At 48.5% G+C, this 15,245-nt stretch overlaps 1 protein-coding gene across 1 annotated transcript in view; it reads left to right on the top strand.

Annotated features, from left to right (window-relative positions):
• The window catches only part of Tspan5 (tetraspanin 5), a 163,610-nt gene extending 151,326 nt beyond the window's left edge, over window positions 1-12,284 (top strand). Inside the window, exons 4-8 of the mRNA XM_041641979.1 lie at window positions 1,561-1,731; window positions 4,152-4,277; window positions 6,254-6,301; window positions 6,408-6,524; window positions 10,289-12,284. Coding sequence (XP_041497913.1) covers window positions 1,561-1,731; window positions 4,152-4,277; window positions 6,254-6,301; window positions 6,408-6,524; window positions 10,289-10,354 — 528 coding nt within the window. The 3' untranslated portion in view covers window positions 10,355-12,284. The remainder of the gene's footprint in view (window positions 1-1,560; window positions 1,732-4,151; window positions 4,278-6,253; window positions 6,302-6,407; window positions 6,525-10,288) is intronic.
• The last annotated feature ends 2,961 nt before the right edge of the window (window positions 12,285-15,245 follow it).

Genomic DNA, 15,245 nt, shown 5'->3' with positions numbered 1-15,245 from the left:
GGTAAGACTGTGAAATAGAAGTGGTCTTTTTTGGCTGGCTGATGCGCTCACATGAAGCTTCAGGTCTCTTTCTGCATCTTTGAAATGGGGTGGGGGGAGCTCACAGAGCCAGGCACGAAGGTCTCTGCCAAATATTGAAATGAATTGGGTTTGGACTCAATATTTGATGTGTATATTATATAACTTGAGAGACTTTACCAGGGCAGCTGGGAAGTGAGCCCGCCTAACTTTTGCGGAGGTGAGAACAGAAATCTCAAGTCTTTGTGCAACTGTCAGCTGTTTCACACGCATGCCAGTTTGGGTTTTATTCCTTCTGTGGTGTGGGGCCTTTATGTGCCCATGTTTGGGGTGGTACCATGTACAGGGAAGAGGGTTTTATTTGAAGAAGAAGGCCCGGAACATACTTGCTATTTTTTTCTTTTCTAAGGAAAACAATTGGAAATTGTTGGTACCACTGATAATTGAGACCTTTAGGTTTTATTTCCATTGAACTCGCTGAGGACAGATAGATAAGGAGCTGCTCAGTGGGAGCCTGACAGTGGAGCCTGTGCCTTGGCATCCTAGCATTGGTCAGATACTAGTTTTGTCCCGGCCCCCATAAAGACACACTTGTGGGCGTGAAGAGAATGGCCACACCCCACCGTCCACCTGGCATGCCCTCGTGATTCACCTCAAGATCACAGAACAGTCAGAGGAGGGTACAGATGCAGGAGGAGGGAGGTGTGGAAAGGCTGGTGGGTGGAGCAACGGTCGGATGACTAAAATGAGACGCTGAAATACATACCTATGTGGAAGGGAAATTTCCCCAGGGCCTCATGCTCCCTAACCTTATGCCGTGTTATCAGCCTTAGCCAGAAGTCTCCTTTTGATTGCATCGTGGCGTTATTTAAAGTGTTTCCTGAGGCCGCTGCTTCCCAGACAGGAGGCAAGAGCAGCTAGTGTTCCTGAGAACGCCCTTAACCCACGGTTTCATTTTCACGGCTGGAAATTGTTAGCGTGTCAGTCCCACCCCCTCCCACTTCCTCCCTGACCTCTTTCACACCAACAGACCTGTTTCACACCGTATCGGAGGCACGAGGAGGAATTAGATCAGTGGATCCGGCACGGGATAATGGAGTGCACGTGGAATCCAGCCACGGTAGCGGATGACAGGCGGCTGTAAAACATGGGCTAATCTACCTTTCAAGTTAGGCAAAGGGCTTCCTAGAGGTCAGGCAGAACGTTGTTCATACGTCTGGCAGTACATTAATCACAAGCAGTTCATTAGGCCTTAATGTGGGTCTAATGAGAAATTCCTATGACTCATGTTTGATTTGGGCTTTGTTGGTTAATTATCAGATGGAACACCAGAGACCAAAATGTGATTAGGAGCTGGTCTTTAATTTTTGAAAGTCGTTTCTTGAAGTGTAATAGTTCATTAACAGACCTTAAGAAACAGAAGGCTCCCGTTTGGAGATGTGCCCCAGTTGAGGGCAAGTACACTCCTTCCTGGAGCGGAGCCCCTAACTCCGCGTGGACTGACCCCTGTCACCATTGCCTGTTGTGTTTCTTTCCTCGTAGTTTTCTGTGTTCCTGGGGATCATTTTCTTCCTGGAGCTCACTGCTGGGGTGCTGGCGTTTGTTTTCAAAGACTGGATCAAAGACCAGCTGTATTTCTTTATTAACAACAACATCAGGGCTTACCGAGACGACATTGACTTGCAGAACCTCATAGACTTCACCCAGGAGTATGTAAGTGCAAGCGCCCCTTCCCCTCCCGTGGAAACGGCTTCCCGCAAGGGGGACGCCCATAACGCCTTGCGTGTCTTTGCCAGCCGGAGATGTCCGGCGGACTTTGCTGCCTAGCTTCCGGTTGTTTGCGAGCTTGTTCCTCTTGCTCCACAGTTCATGTTTGTATCCCACACAGAAGCCTTCTGATTCCACTTGTCTCAACTTGGGTTAAGGTAGCAGAAGAAAGACATAACTCCCAAACGAAAAGGTGATCACCATGGCTGTACCCTTGTCAGCCACGGGAGAAAATAGCTTTCAAAGTTCTGTTGGGCTAAATAAGAATTTTCCGTGTTCCTTCCCCTACAGCTCACAATAACTAACATGATATTTGTTCATAAAGCTCCTCAAATGAACCTATCCAGCTATCCCATGTGGGCAGTCCTAACATCTGTAAGCCTGCTGGCTTCTAACAAATGAAATAAGAGGACCCCCCCTCTCCTGCCACACAGGTGTCTGAACATGACCGTGTGACTGGCTGCTCCTCTCCTGCCCACAGACCAGGCAGATGTCTTGTCACTCTGAATGCAGAGTGTGACGGACAAGGAGCCAAGGGACACACAGTCTCAATGACTTTGTACTAGCAAAAGCTTGAATTCGTTCCCTGATAGTCAAATAAGAGAAGAAAACGTGAGCTATTGTCTACTTCCCCATCTATTTGAACTTGATGCCCATGGTCTCATCGTAGCCCCAAGATGTCATTGTCCCGCAGATCAGCAGGCCCTCCCGCACCTCCAGTGGAGCAACAGGAAGAAGCCAAGCAAACTCAGTGGTGTCAGTGGCATTAGGATTTAGGGCAAGATCAGGGGCCACACAGAGGCGCAGTGGACCAAGGTCTTGCTTTGAGTTGGAAAGGTTGAACTGGGTGGCATTTACCTTGGAGAAGGCCATTTGCATCAGGATCCAGTGGGGGTTTAGGAAGGCGACCCTTCTCAGGGTGCTCAGCACTCGCTGAGGTCTACAGCAGGCTGTCCTCGGGTATGAGATGCAGCCCCCATTCACCCCAGCAGACCACCGCTGGTGTTAGGTCTTGCAGAATGCAAGCTCACAGCTTCCCAGCCAGTGTCCCTGAGAAGTTTGCAGGACAGAGCTGACAGGGCTTCGTTCACAGGGAAACCTGTGGTGCCCAAGCCCAGAGAAGCAGCGGGGCCTGCAGAGCGTGTGTTCACACATGTTCCGCGCATGCAGCCTGCCTGCTCTGCTCAGCAACACATGAAAATGTGACTCTGGTCGTCTGTTCTGGAGTTAAATGTTTCGACATAGCTATTGGTCACCAACGCCCTAACATGGCCAAGCGTTGTTTTAGTTTAAGAAGCCAGGGTAGTCCAGAACAGGGAGGTGGTCGGTGGGTTATGGCCAGCCATAATCAGTCACCGAATGGAATGAACATCTTGGTTATTTTATATTTTAATTAGCTGATTGACTTTGTAAAGATGAATATATAAAAATATGTTCTTTAGGGCTGGAGAGATGGCTCAGAGGTTAAGAGCACTGACTGTTCTTCCAGAGGTCCTGAGTTCAATTCCCAGCCACCACATGGTGGCTCACAGCCATCTGTAATGAGATCTGGTGCCCTCTTCTGGCCAGCAAGCATACATACATACAGACAGAACACTGTATATATAATAAATAAATATTTTTTTTAAAAAAGAAAAAATATTCTTTAAAAATAGAGTCTGGGGAGATGGTTCGGCAGTTAAATCTCTGACTGCTCTTCCAGAGGACTCAGATTCCATTCCCAGTATCCATATGGCAGCTCACAACTCTCTGTAGCTCCAGTTCCAGGGCTTCTGACTCCCTCACACAGACACGCATGCAGGCAAAACACCAATGAATATAAAATAATAAAAAATAAATTATTAAAAAATGAAATAGATTCAGCATAGAGACCAAGATAATGAAAAATTAACCCTCCAAGGTTGTACAGAGATGGAGTTTATTTGCTCTGTTTTTTTGTTTGTTTGGCTTGTTTTTGTTTTTGTCGTTGTGGGGGTTGGACCCGAGGCCTCGCCACGTTTGTTCACTGTGCCACTGAGCCTCAGCCATGATGTTCATTGTGTCGTGAAGTGGCGACAGTCCTAGTGTGTGCACTGTCAGAACCGAAGTGTCTGACGCTCACCTGATGTCACTTACACTCGGTGGCACTGTTTAAGAACCATTAAAATAAGATCAGATCCTCAAGCCCAACCAAGTTGCCTCATTAGATGTCGCGGTGTTGCTAGTGTTTTATTTTTCCTTCTAGAACGTTCTTGTGTATCCCTCTAGAATGTGGCCAAGCCAAATAGATCTTGAGGCCCCGGGGCTGGGTGTCAAGGGGGTGGAGCGCAGGTGGCTGGTCACCTCGGAGCCTAGACGATCTTCTAACTCTCTCCTGTTTGCTCTAGTGGCAGTGCTGTGGGGCTTTTGGAGCTGATGATTGGAACCTAAATATTTACTTCAATTGCACAGATTCCAATGCAAGCCGAGAGCGATGCGGTGTGCCCTTCTCCTGCTGCACTAAAGACCCCGCGGTAAGAGCGCCGAGCCCACGGTGGCTGCTCTGCACCTGCGCTCACTACGGGTGTGACGGCAAAGGGATTTCATCCCCGTATCTCTTCTCACAGGCTCATGCCTGATTGTAGCTCCTCCATGGGGGTGCTGTGCCCCAGGCCTCCCAGTCAAGACAGGGTGGCTGGTATTCATTTAGCCAGTGTGTGTGCATTTGTTCCTATTCTGAGCCCTTGGTGGGTGTCGGCTCATGGGAGGTCAAAAAAGGGGGTCCCTTTCTTGGGTGGAAAAAAAAAACACGGCATGTGGAGTACAAGTGACTTCTCCCAAATCACAGTGCTGACAGGTGACAGAGATGGGTGCCTCCCAGGCAGGCTGCCTCTGTCAGTTGTCCCCCCTTCATGAGAATATGGGGCTCCCAGGTGAGCTGTGTGCAATAGCTTGAGTTTATTAAGCTTTTCTTCTCATATGACTTCTTGGAAAGGAATTAGGAGTAAGAGGAGAGATTGCGACCTGACAGGATTGAGACGTTGGGAGTGCTGCTTAGGGAGTCACAGTGGCCCAGAGTGTGGCATAAGATGGCAGTAGCGGTTGCCACTGTTGTTACTTTAAAAAGGAAACATAGAGCCCACTCGGAAGTCACTCCATTTTACTACATGTCACACTGTGTGCATGGTTTGTAGAATAAAAACAAACAAACAACAACAACTAAAAAAATGAACCTTCTAAGCCAGACGCACGCCTTTAATCCTAGCACTTGGGAGGCAGAGGCAGGTGGATCTCTGTGAGTTCAAGACCAGCCTGGTCTACAAGAGCTAGTGCCAGGACAGGCTCCAAAGCTACAGAGAAAACAAAACAAAACAAAAGGACCGTCTGTATTGTAAGTAAAAAGCCAGAACTGAGGGTCAGTGGGTTAGTGATACTTACTTGAGGAGTAGCTATTGCCTTTCTTGGACAAGCCTGCCCTTGCCACAGGAGTGCAGTGGGTGCAGACAGATCCCACAGGCTCCCCCTTGTGCAAGTTTGGAAGCTGGGGGATTCCTTCACAGAGCACAGCGGCCAGCGTTTTTAGAGGGTTGAGCTGTTGGCCTTCTTGCAGGCTGAGCATCTGGAGGGCTGAGCATCAGTCTAAGAACTCTGCCACCCTGCCTGTGGTTCCCTTCCTGCCTGCCTGTCTTCCTCCCCTGAGGCGGGTCAATTGGCAGCAGGATGTCCAGCTTGAAGTCTGTGGATTCATTCAGGCAGCCTAGGCCCACACTGGCCAGCGTGCTCTGGTTTTCTATCGCTGTCTGTGAGAAAAATCGAAAGCGTCTCCAGGAGTCACCGGGCATCCGCAGATCCTCAGTAGGTCTGTCCTGTGCAGTGAACTCAGAGCTGATGAGGTTCATGTCTGACCCCCAGAGGGGAAGAAGCAGCTAGTCCCCAGTATTTCCAACCAGATCCTGGAGATGTCAGGCTGCCTGTTTGACACATGGCCAGACAGTGTTTTGCTTTGTAATTAGTAACATAATCCTTTTTCATTAAAACAAACAATCAAAAATCTTTGACAGAATTTTATTGATTATAAGGGACAAGGACATATTTGGCGTGCATGAGACTATTTTTTTTTTTTTTAGTAGAAATCGTCAAAGAGCATAAAGATGGTCATTTTGTCCTTTAAGTTTGATTTTGGTCTGTGTCTCCATTTTCCCCAAACCTTGGAGCTTTCTGAGGTTTGGCAGTATTTTTAATCTTGATCCTCCCCCTACCCCCAGCATAATGGGCCTGCTATAGTCTCAGTTTTCCTCATCTCTAAGGCGGAGAATGTCTTACTCCATACTTCTGAAGTTGCTCTTGTAAGCTTGTGGCATTTGATGCACATGGCACGTTGAACATGGTGCTGTGGTCTGTGTGCCCTTGATGGGTTTCACCACTGACTCTGCAGGGCTCCTGTTTATTAGTAGATAGGCTTTCTGTTGAAGATGAGGGAATTTCAGTTTTCTCTTCCTTTCTTCCCCAGGAAGATGTCATCAACACTCAGTGTGGCTATGATGCCAGGCAAAAACCAGTAAGTGGAACCTGCCCCTGTGTCCTAGCGCCCAGCGTGTCTGGAGGAGCATTTGCACATGCGCGAGGCTGTATCTGTGACACTCTGCTCTCTTCCCTTGTTAAAGGAAGTTGACCAACAGATTGTAATCTACACGAAAGGCTGCGTGCCGCAGTTTGAGAAGTGGCTACAGGACAATTTAACCATCGTGGCTGGTATTTTCATCGGCATCGCATTGCTGCAGGTAAGACGTGGGTCCTTGGTGGTAGAACTCAGACAGTGGCCCCCAGAGACACCTCCTCAGGACAGGACGCTTGCTCAAGCTCCTCAGCGCAACAGTGGTCCCCAGAGACACCTCCTCAGGACAGGACGCTTGCTCAAGCTCCTCAGCGTGACAGTGGTACCCAGAGACACCTCCTCAGGACAGGACGCTTGCTCAAGCTCCTCAGCGCGACAGTGGTCCCCAGAGACACCTCCTCAGGACAGGACGCTTGCTCAAGCTCCTCAGCGCGACAGTGGTACTCAGAGACACCTCCTCAGGACAGGACGCTTGCTCAAGCTCCTCAGTGCGACAGTGGTACCCAGAGACACCTCCTCAGGACAGGACGCTTGCTCAAGCTCCTCAGCGTCATAACTTCCGTGACATGCAGGTGGTCCTGGGAACAGACTGGAACTATTAGGTTTGTGAAGGTCTGGTTCTAGATCTGGAAACAACGTCAAGAAACCTTGCCTCCTTCTCCCCAGTAAGAGGTTGATGAGGTCACTCACTGGCATCCCATCGGTTTAGAGGGCTACCTCGTGACAGCTGTAGACATGGCTGGCTCAGAGTGGATCTCAGCAGGAAGGCTAAGGCTCTGGAGTTTCAGAAGTATGTGTTGTGTCTCTTGTCTCTCTGGGCCAGCTTTTCAGAGGGCTGTCTCAGGAGCTTCCTGCTGATGTGATAGTTTCTGCAGAGGGTAGCAAACGGGCACACACTGGAAGGGAATGAAAGAAGTCTGCAGTGAATAGAAAGGCATCCTGTGTTCACGGAGTATAAGACTCAGTATCACTCAAATGGCGTCACTACTCGACGGCCTAGAGGTTCTGTGCAGTCCCCACCTCAGGTCCCACCTCCTCTTTCGCTGTCATGGCCAAGCTGGGCCTGAAATGACATGGGAAAATAAGAACCAGAATAGCTAAATAAAACTGGAAAAGATCAGAAGATGAAGAATTCATGTTTCCTAATTAAAACTCACTACAAAGTAGCAGGGTTTCAGACAGAACTTCTGTGAGCTTTGCTTTGATAAGGGACTCTTAACTATTCAGTGGGGAACCGAAAAAGGGTTTCCAGGGATGGAAAAACGGCTCAGTGGTTAAGAGCACTGGCTGCTCTTCCAGAGGACCAGGATTCAATTCCCATCTCCCACATGATAACTAACAATTGTCTTTCAGTACAGGCCTATGGGATCTGATGGCCTTTTCTGGCCTCCATACACAACTGTGAGAATGTGGTGTGCAGGCATTCATGGAAGCAAAACACCTAAAAATATTTTAAAAAAAAAACTTTAAAAAAATCTTTTTCAACAAATGGTGCAGAAATACTGATTTTTCTCTCTGGAAAAGACTGACTGTTAGATGCCTGTCTCATATCATATTTAAACATTAACTTAAAATAGATCAAAGACTCAAATGTAAGAGTAATATACTATATGCCCGTAATGCACGCTATTAAAAAAGATTAAAGCAGGCCGGTCACTTCAGAGTGCACAGTCAGCGCAGCCTTCATAGACCTTGGTGTGAAAAGCAAATGAACAAAACTCTCCATATAAAAGCCAAAGTGATGAGACTCTAGAAGAAAATATGGTATAAGTTGGTGATTTTTGTCTTGGACAGTTTCCTTAAAAGGGCATGATGGCAAAAATATAACCACCAAGTAAAATAGATAATGGGACTTCACCAAAATATGAGACTTGTACACGGAAAATGATGTCATTTAAGATTACTCACGTAATGAAGCAGAAAATATTTGCGAGTGGTTACCTGAAAGGGATCTCGGTGCCTAGAATATATAACAGGGGCTTATGCCAAACATCTGGAAGAAAGGCCAGCCTGAGCTACCTTGCAAGACCTGGTTTAAAAGCGAACGGAGTATTTCAGTAGACATTTCTCCAGCAGAGATAGAATTGGCCTATTACATGAGAAAAGACGCCAACAGCATTTGTCATGAGAGAACTGCAAATAGTGAGAAAACCATTGCCCACCCACCGGGGTGACCGTAATAGGAAAGATAATGGGTGTTCATGAGGATGGAAGATGGAGCGTTCACACACTTCTGGAGGGAGGAAACAAATGGCTCAGCTCTCTGGAAAATAAATACAGACTTACTGTGTGACCCCAAAGAGAACAACTGGCTGAACATGTCTTTGCAAGAGTCACCAGTGTCCTTCAGCGGCTTTTGGTCCCCCACCCCACCCCACCCCACACTCCCCATCTGAGCCACCCACCCACCACATCTTCACAGTGCCCTGGGAGCATCCCAGGATCTCACCATCCCCACCTGTGCCCCTGTATCAGAACGAAATCCATAGGAGGATTGGGAGGCCTCGTGACCCAGTCGAGCGTCAGACTTTCAGAACGATCACCCACCCAGTCAGCCTGGAGTTCTGCCTCCTGTGTTTCCTGCCTCCCCCTGTGGCCTTGTTGATGGGGTTTGACCCTCTCAGGAGGAGAGGGAGGACGAGACTGAGGCAATTATCACATCGCAGACACAGTGAAGTGGTGGGGCCTTCCTTCAGAAGGTCACACACCTGACCTCAGCAGGGAGAGCTGGGCAGGTGCAGCAGGCAGTGCATGGATCAGACAGTCTGGTCACCAACAAAACTGTTGCCTTCGTGTGTGGCTTCATTGAGGTTCATTACCCGAAAGGCAGGTGAAATCCATAGAAGGATTGGGAGGCCTCGTGACCCAGTCGAGCTTCAGACTTTCCCATATACACGTACGATTTCTCTGGTCACAAAGGCAGGGCGTACATGTTGAGGCCACCTCAACTTTCTGTATGTTGTATCGAGACGTTCACTTAAGTTCTTTAACTTGTGTCCTATAAAGAAAATTAGTTGGGTCATGAGGTTTTACAGCACTGTAATCAATACCTTGTAGAGGAAAGAAAGAGAGGTTTGTTTGGTCTCAGGGTTGAGAGGCTAGTGCCTAGCATGGTGAGGAAGGCATAGCGGCCAAAGCATCTTAGAGACAGAGAACACCTTCGTCACTGTCCTTAGCATCCCACTTCTGGTTGCTAAGCTACAGTCTCTATGTCCTAGAACCTCCCAAAACAGTGCCACTAGCTGGGAACTGAGTATTCAAACCCATGAGATTGTGCGGACTTAACATTCGGACAGTACCAGTGGATGAGCGTGGAGAACATTTTGTTCCATGGAAAAGGTCACAGGCACCATGTCCTTACTATCTGACGCCATTTTCATGAGAAGTCCAGAACAGGCAAAGCCATAGAGAGAGAAAGGAGATGAGCACTGTCTAGGCCACGGGGAGGGTTAGAAACGGCTTCTCTCTGTACAGGGTCAGCGTGAGGGCAATGAACATCTTCTGCATTTAGTATTAAAGAGCTAAAGTCATGCTAAAATTATGGATTTTATAGAACATTAATTGCATCTCAGTTTTTCTTGTCTCTCTCTCCACCCTCTTTTTCAGCCGATGGTCTCATGCATCCCAGGCTGGCCTCAAACTTGCTACATAGCTGAGGATGACTTCCGATGTGTCTGCCTCTGCCTTCTCAAGATCCAGGATTATAGATACATACAACCTGTTTTTCTGTGGTGCTGGAGATAGAATCCAGGTTTTATGTATGCTAGGCAAGCTCTCTATAGACTGATTGAGCTACATCTCCATCCCCTGTTTATCATTTTTAAGAATCAGATTATCAAACGGGGGGGGGGGGCGGCAGACTCATTGGCCAAGGAAAAGCCGAAAGTGTTTTAATTCTGCCGTCTAACTCAGTTTTCTTCCCTCTTCTAGATTTTTGGGATATGCCTGGCACAGAATTTAGTGAGTGACATTGAAGCTGTCAGGGCTAGCTGGTAAAAAACCCTGTGACCACTGCTGCAAGACACTGGACTGACCCCCTCGCTGACCCTCCTGCGCTGACCGATGGCGGACTGCAGGGACCTGATTGCAGGTCCACAGTCCCACCTCATGGAGCTGCCAAGAACTTACCTCCTGTCGGGGGTAAAGCTGGGGAATGCCGTTCAAAGACGGGCCTTTTCAAAAGAAAACCAGAACAGCGGGAAAGCCGCTGAGGGGCTGTGCCGTGAACCTCTACTGTAGCCGTGAACTGATGGATGGATGGATGGATGGATGGATGCTACCCGGAAGGGAAAGGGGGGAGGTCGGGCACTGCATGTACTTGAATTTGTGGAGAATACAGTGCTGTCCACATCTTGGCTAAAACTTAAGCCCTTACCCCCCAGGGCTAAGTGTTTTGAAATCTCTCCATGTTCTCAGAACCTGTTGCGACTGTCCTCTGTGATGGGATTTTTGAGATGGGTGGAACGGGTCCCGTCCAGGGTGCACCTTAAGAAAGCCTGGTGTTTGGAGTAGCCAGTTAGGGTAGCAGAGATTGCTGTTCACGTTTCCGCAGGACTGATCTTTCCTCTGAGCGGCCAGCCTGAGCTTTATCCGTGACCTCCGAGGAGAAAACGAGGCTACTGAGAGGCACTAATTGAGCGCTCCTGTCCCCCACCTTAACCAACTAGTGTTCGGGTTCTTCGGATATTCCGGAATACTCTGGGCTCGTTTTTTGTGTTTTGTTTCTTTTTTCTTTTCTTTTCTTTTCTTTTTTTTTAATCGGTTATTATTTTGGTTCTTTCTGTCTCCCAAGGCAAAGGCTATGATACAGTCCTGTGTAATGTTTTCCTATTCAGCTTCAAGAGTAAGTTTTTGTATAATCCTCACCCGCATGTGCTGTGACCCTGAACCCATCATGTCCTTTTCCAGGAGACACCTGAGAGCACTCGTCAGCATTTATGTCAGAGGTCCCCAGCCTTGGGTGGTTGTGGCATGTTGTCCAAGCCATGCATTCTATGCCTCATGGGCTCCCCGTCTCTTCCAGCTTCCAGCTCAGCGTTTGTACACTCCCTGTCTTCCTCACTAAGGCTCCGTTCCAAAGCAGGGCTGACACAGTTAAAACGCCTCTGACGAGGGTCTTTTTGCAATTTTAGTTTTGCCATATATTTAAGAAAACAGAAACAAAATCAAACCTAGTCTAGTGCATGGCCAGATCTCTGTCCCCATGAGGTGACCTCAGGGTAGTAACAAAGCACAAACACTTGAGGGGCCACACTGAGGCCCAGCCAGGGTTCTGTGATGCTGGGCAGAAAACCACCTTCAGGTCCTGCTTCTGCCTCGTGCCCGCTGGGAGGGTGGATTTAGGCTTCAGATTTTTACCCAGCTTGTGGTATTCCCTGGGTGTTGCTGTTGTGGGGAGCAGGTTTGAGATTGTGGGTTGCCGGGAAGGCTACAGCCTGTGAGAGCAGCTCCGCTTTCGCTAGCCACCTTTCTGAGTTAGCAGGTTAGCACGGTTTTCCCATGGCACTGCACCGCCGTGGCTGGCGGACAGTCTGCTCCACGGGAGGACGGGCACCCCTTTCCAGTCCCATCTCCGCAGTTTGGGTGTGTGTGTGGCCCTGCATGTGTGTATCTGTGTCCGTTGTAGGTAGAGATAGTCATTCCATACGTGGACGTGAGGTTACATGACTCCGCCCTTGTCCATGCCGTCATTTGTGATGTCTTTCTCGGATCGGCACTTCTGTCTCCTTTATTACCTCATTCTCCAGTGAACTGCATCTGGCCAGTTGATTCCGAATCAGGCAAGATTTCCCCCACCCTGTGGCATACCCACCAGTGAAAGCCAAGTCACAAGCCCAAGTGAGTTTTAAATTTTAATCGCCTTTATTTTTTACACTCGAGAGTGATTGTAATAAAAGCTGTCATTAATAAATTTGGTTCTACCTGACATGGGATTATGTTGTTTCTTTCTGAATACTTCCCAGATGCTACCGTGAAGCATTCTGGAATGACTGGTTAAAACACAAAAGGCTTGTGCCAGGGGTGTAGCTCATTCCTCATGTGCCTGCAACTTTGGGTTCAAGCCCATGTCCCAACAGCTGCCACCACCCCCAGAGTCCCTCAGAAGGTAGGTCGGAACAGGGATCGAGGACTCCCACTGCTGAGTTCCTGTGATGCTGATGAAATCACAGGTTGATTTTGAGAAACACCCATCAGTCCTGAGTGGGAGGGGAAAGTTGTGGTTGTGGGGGCTGAGTCTGTCTGGGTTGCTAAACGTAGACAGACAGAGCACCCTGTAAGTAGGTGTTCTCTGTCCCGGAGTTGTCTCCTGCTTGTTACAGACGCCTTGGGGACCTTGTAAAACGCAGATCTCAAACCTTGACCCTGTCATTCTGGGCTGTATATTCAATACACCGTGGGCCTAGGTAAAAGTTACAGTTTTTAATAAGAAAGAACTTGCTAGTAGTCCCTTGAAACTATCATCTTACCCCGTTGGAAAACACCACCTTGCGTGTATTTCGATTGTGAATTATTACTGGAAAATAGTCTTGTGAACAGATGGAAACAAAACCTTCCATTTCACGTACTGCTCTAAGACTGGACAGAACGGTGTGTCCCCAGATGTGAGAAACACAGTGCCTTGCCTCCCTGGATATAGGAAGCAAAAACATTTTGATTTTGAAAAATCTGTTCGTGACCTAGGATGGACAGCTCTGTTGATGTCCCTTACTAGCTGATGTTATGGGGCCTGGTCATTCCCTCCATGCTTTGGCAGCAGAGGAAAAAGCGCTCGAAACTAGCAGAAGTGTCTTCCTCGATCTAAGTAGACACTAGACTTTAGGGGACTATTACCGCTTCTTTTACTTCTCTTGTTTACTGGGTCTCACAAAGATCACCTCTGTGATGTAAAAAATGTACGATTCATGAAAAGAACAGTAAAAACTAGAATGCATCAGCGAGTTCTCCAACTCCCGTTTCTTTCGCCAGGGTCTAGCCCCTTGGCATGTCTTTGGGCTCCCTTGCTGCCCCAGGTCCCAGGCTTCTCCCCTCCAGGAGACTCTTAGAAGGGACTCGGTCCAAGCTTTTGCTTCTTTGGAACAGCATTTGATCACTAGGGGCCGGTGTTTGTGTGGGCAGGAATGGAATCGTTTTGCAGTGTGTGGCTCTCCCAAGCGCTTGTTTCCGGCTCTCTTGGAGAAGAGCCCTGGGAAGTGGGTGGGATGAACAATGAGGGTCAGAGCCCAGTGACCTGGCAGGCCTGCGCCAGAAAGCCTTGCCATTTACACATTGGTGCTTGCTCCTTCCCTTGGGAAATCTGTGCAGACCTCCAAGGAAGGACTGGGCGCCTGTCCATAAACGCTGGCCGCTGTGGCCAGTGCCACAGGGCCGGGGACAATGACAATGAGGTACTGCCCACACTCAACAAGTGGAAACCAAATGTACAGCAAGAACAAGCAGGGTTGAGTTATAACTTTTGGGGGAATCATTTGACTAGGGGCCCAGGAAGTGGGGAAGAGAAACTAAACGCTAAAGCTACCAAAGCCACCTCCCCGTTTATTTGTTTGAGAGACTTGCTATAAAGTCTATCGTACTGTGGTTTTTAGGACATTTTTGGTTTGAGAAATTAACTATGGCTTTCCTCTGGAGGCTCATCGCTCCCTTGTAAACTTGCCAGAAAGTTGTCCTGTCCCCTCCCGGTTAGCCTGAGCTAGACCTCCTGGTCTTACACCACCCACTTCGAGGAACGAGAGATAAAGCCATTGTCAAGAAGAGCAGGCAAAAGCCTGGTTTTACACGGTGGGTACGGATTCCAGAAAGAACCAGTGCCCAGCAAGACAAGCTGCCCACGTGGTTGTCACCCCCCTGAACCTGCACACTGATTAGAACAGAAAAGTTTTAGTGGCCTGCCCTCTAGTGTCCGCCATGGAGAACTGCAGCCGCCTGGAGTTGGCGAGGGAGGCTCCTATGCAAGCTCCATTCCAGGATTGGGAAACAAAAAAACGGTGTGGGGCTGATGGCAGGTGCTTAGGGAAGACAGGGCCGTTCCTTCATGCTCCTGAAACCTGGGGCTCATCCTGGGAGCCTAGGGAAGGGAGTATTTTTGTTCCCATCAGTACTTATGCACTGATCTTACCACCTTACTGCAGCAGGCTTGTGCAGGCCTGGTGGAAGCTGGCTGTGCCACCTGTACAGGCAGATGCTGCTTCTAGAAGCCAGTGCTCGCTGTCACCACGCATTTACCTCCCACTCTGGAGGTGCTATGTCTTCCAGACACGTGCTATCCTGGTGGAAGGTGGCACAGGCTGCGCCCTCTCTCCCAGGGCACAAACCTCCACTTAAGGGTTTTGTGGGGGCTGAGATCCCAGGTCCCAAGCTGCACCTCAGTTCTTCAACATAAACTATCCAGAACAAAGAAGCAGACTTTGCTGAACTTTCCTCTAAAAACATCACTTGAGGGCCTGGTGGAGTTGGCTTTGATTTGAGGATTTCTTACTTTTTTGTTGTTTTGGTTTTGGTTTCTTATTTTAACAAGATCTTGTTAAGTAGCCCCAGTCAGCCTGGTGCTTCCGTTCTGTATCTGTCTCCCTTCAAACTTGCAGCAATCCCCCTGCATCAGTCTTCCAAGAGGTGTGATGACAAACTTTGTACCACCTGACTACAACCTTGATTTGAGAGAACGTGGAAACCATGCTCACGTGCTAGGAGTTTGTCGCAAGCTAAATGGTGTCTTCCAGTATTTCATACCCTGATAGTCTAACAAAACCTCAGACACTGGCCTGCAGAGTGTAAAGAATTCTCCACGAAAAAGGGCAAATTCAGGTAGTATGTCCCTAATCCGAGGAATACCGAGCTTGACAGCAGCTACCAGAAACTGGGAGGCACATACAGTTCTAGCCTCTCGAACTCT

This window comes from Microtus oregoni, unplaced genomic scaffold (genome assembly GCF_018167655.1).
Source record: "Microtus oregoni isolate MIOR12 unplaced genomic scaffold, Mior012 000000F_ref0000247, whole genome shotgun sequence".
Taxonomy (NCBI): Eukaryota; Metazoa; Chordata; class Mammalia; order Rodentia; family Cricetidae; genus Microtus; species Microtus oregoni.
Note: the sequence above shows the minus strand (reverse complement) of the source record. Positions and strands in the feature narration are given on the sequence as shown.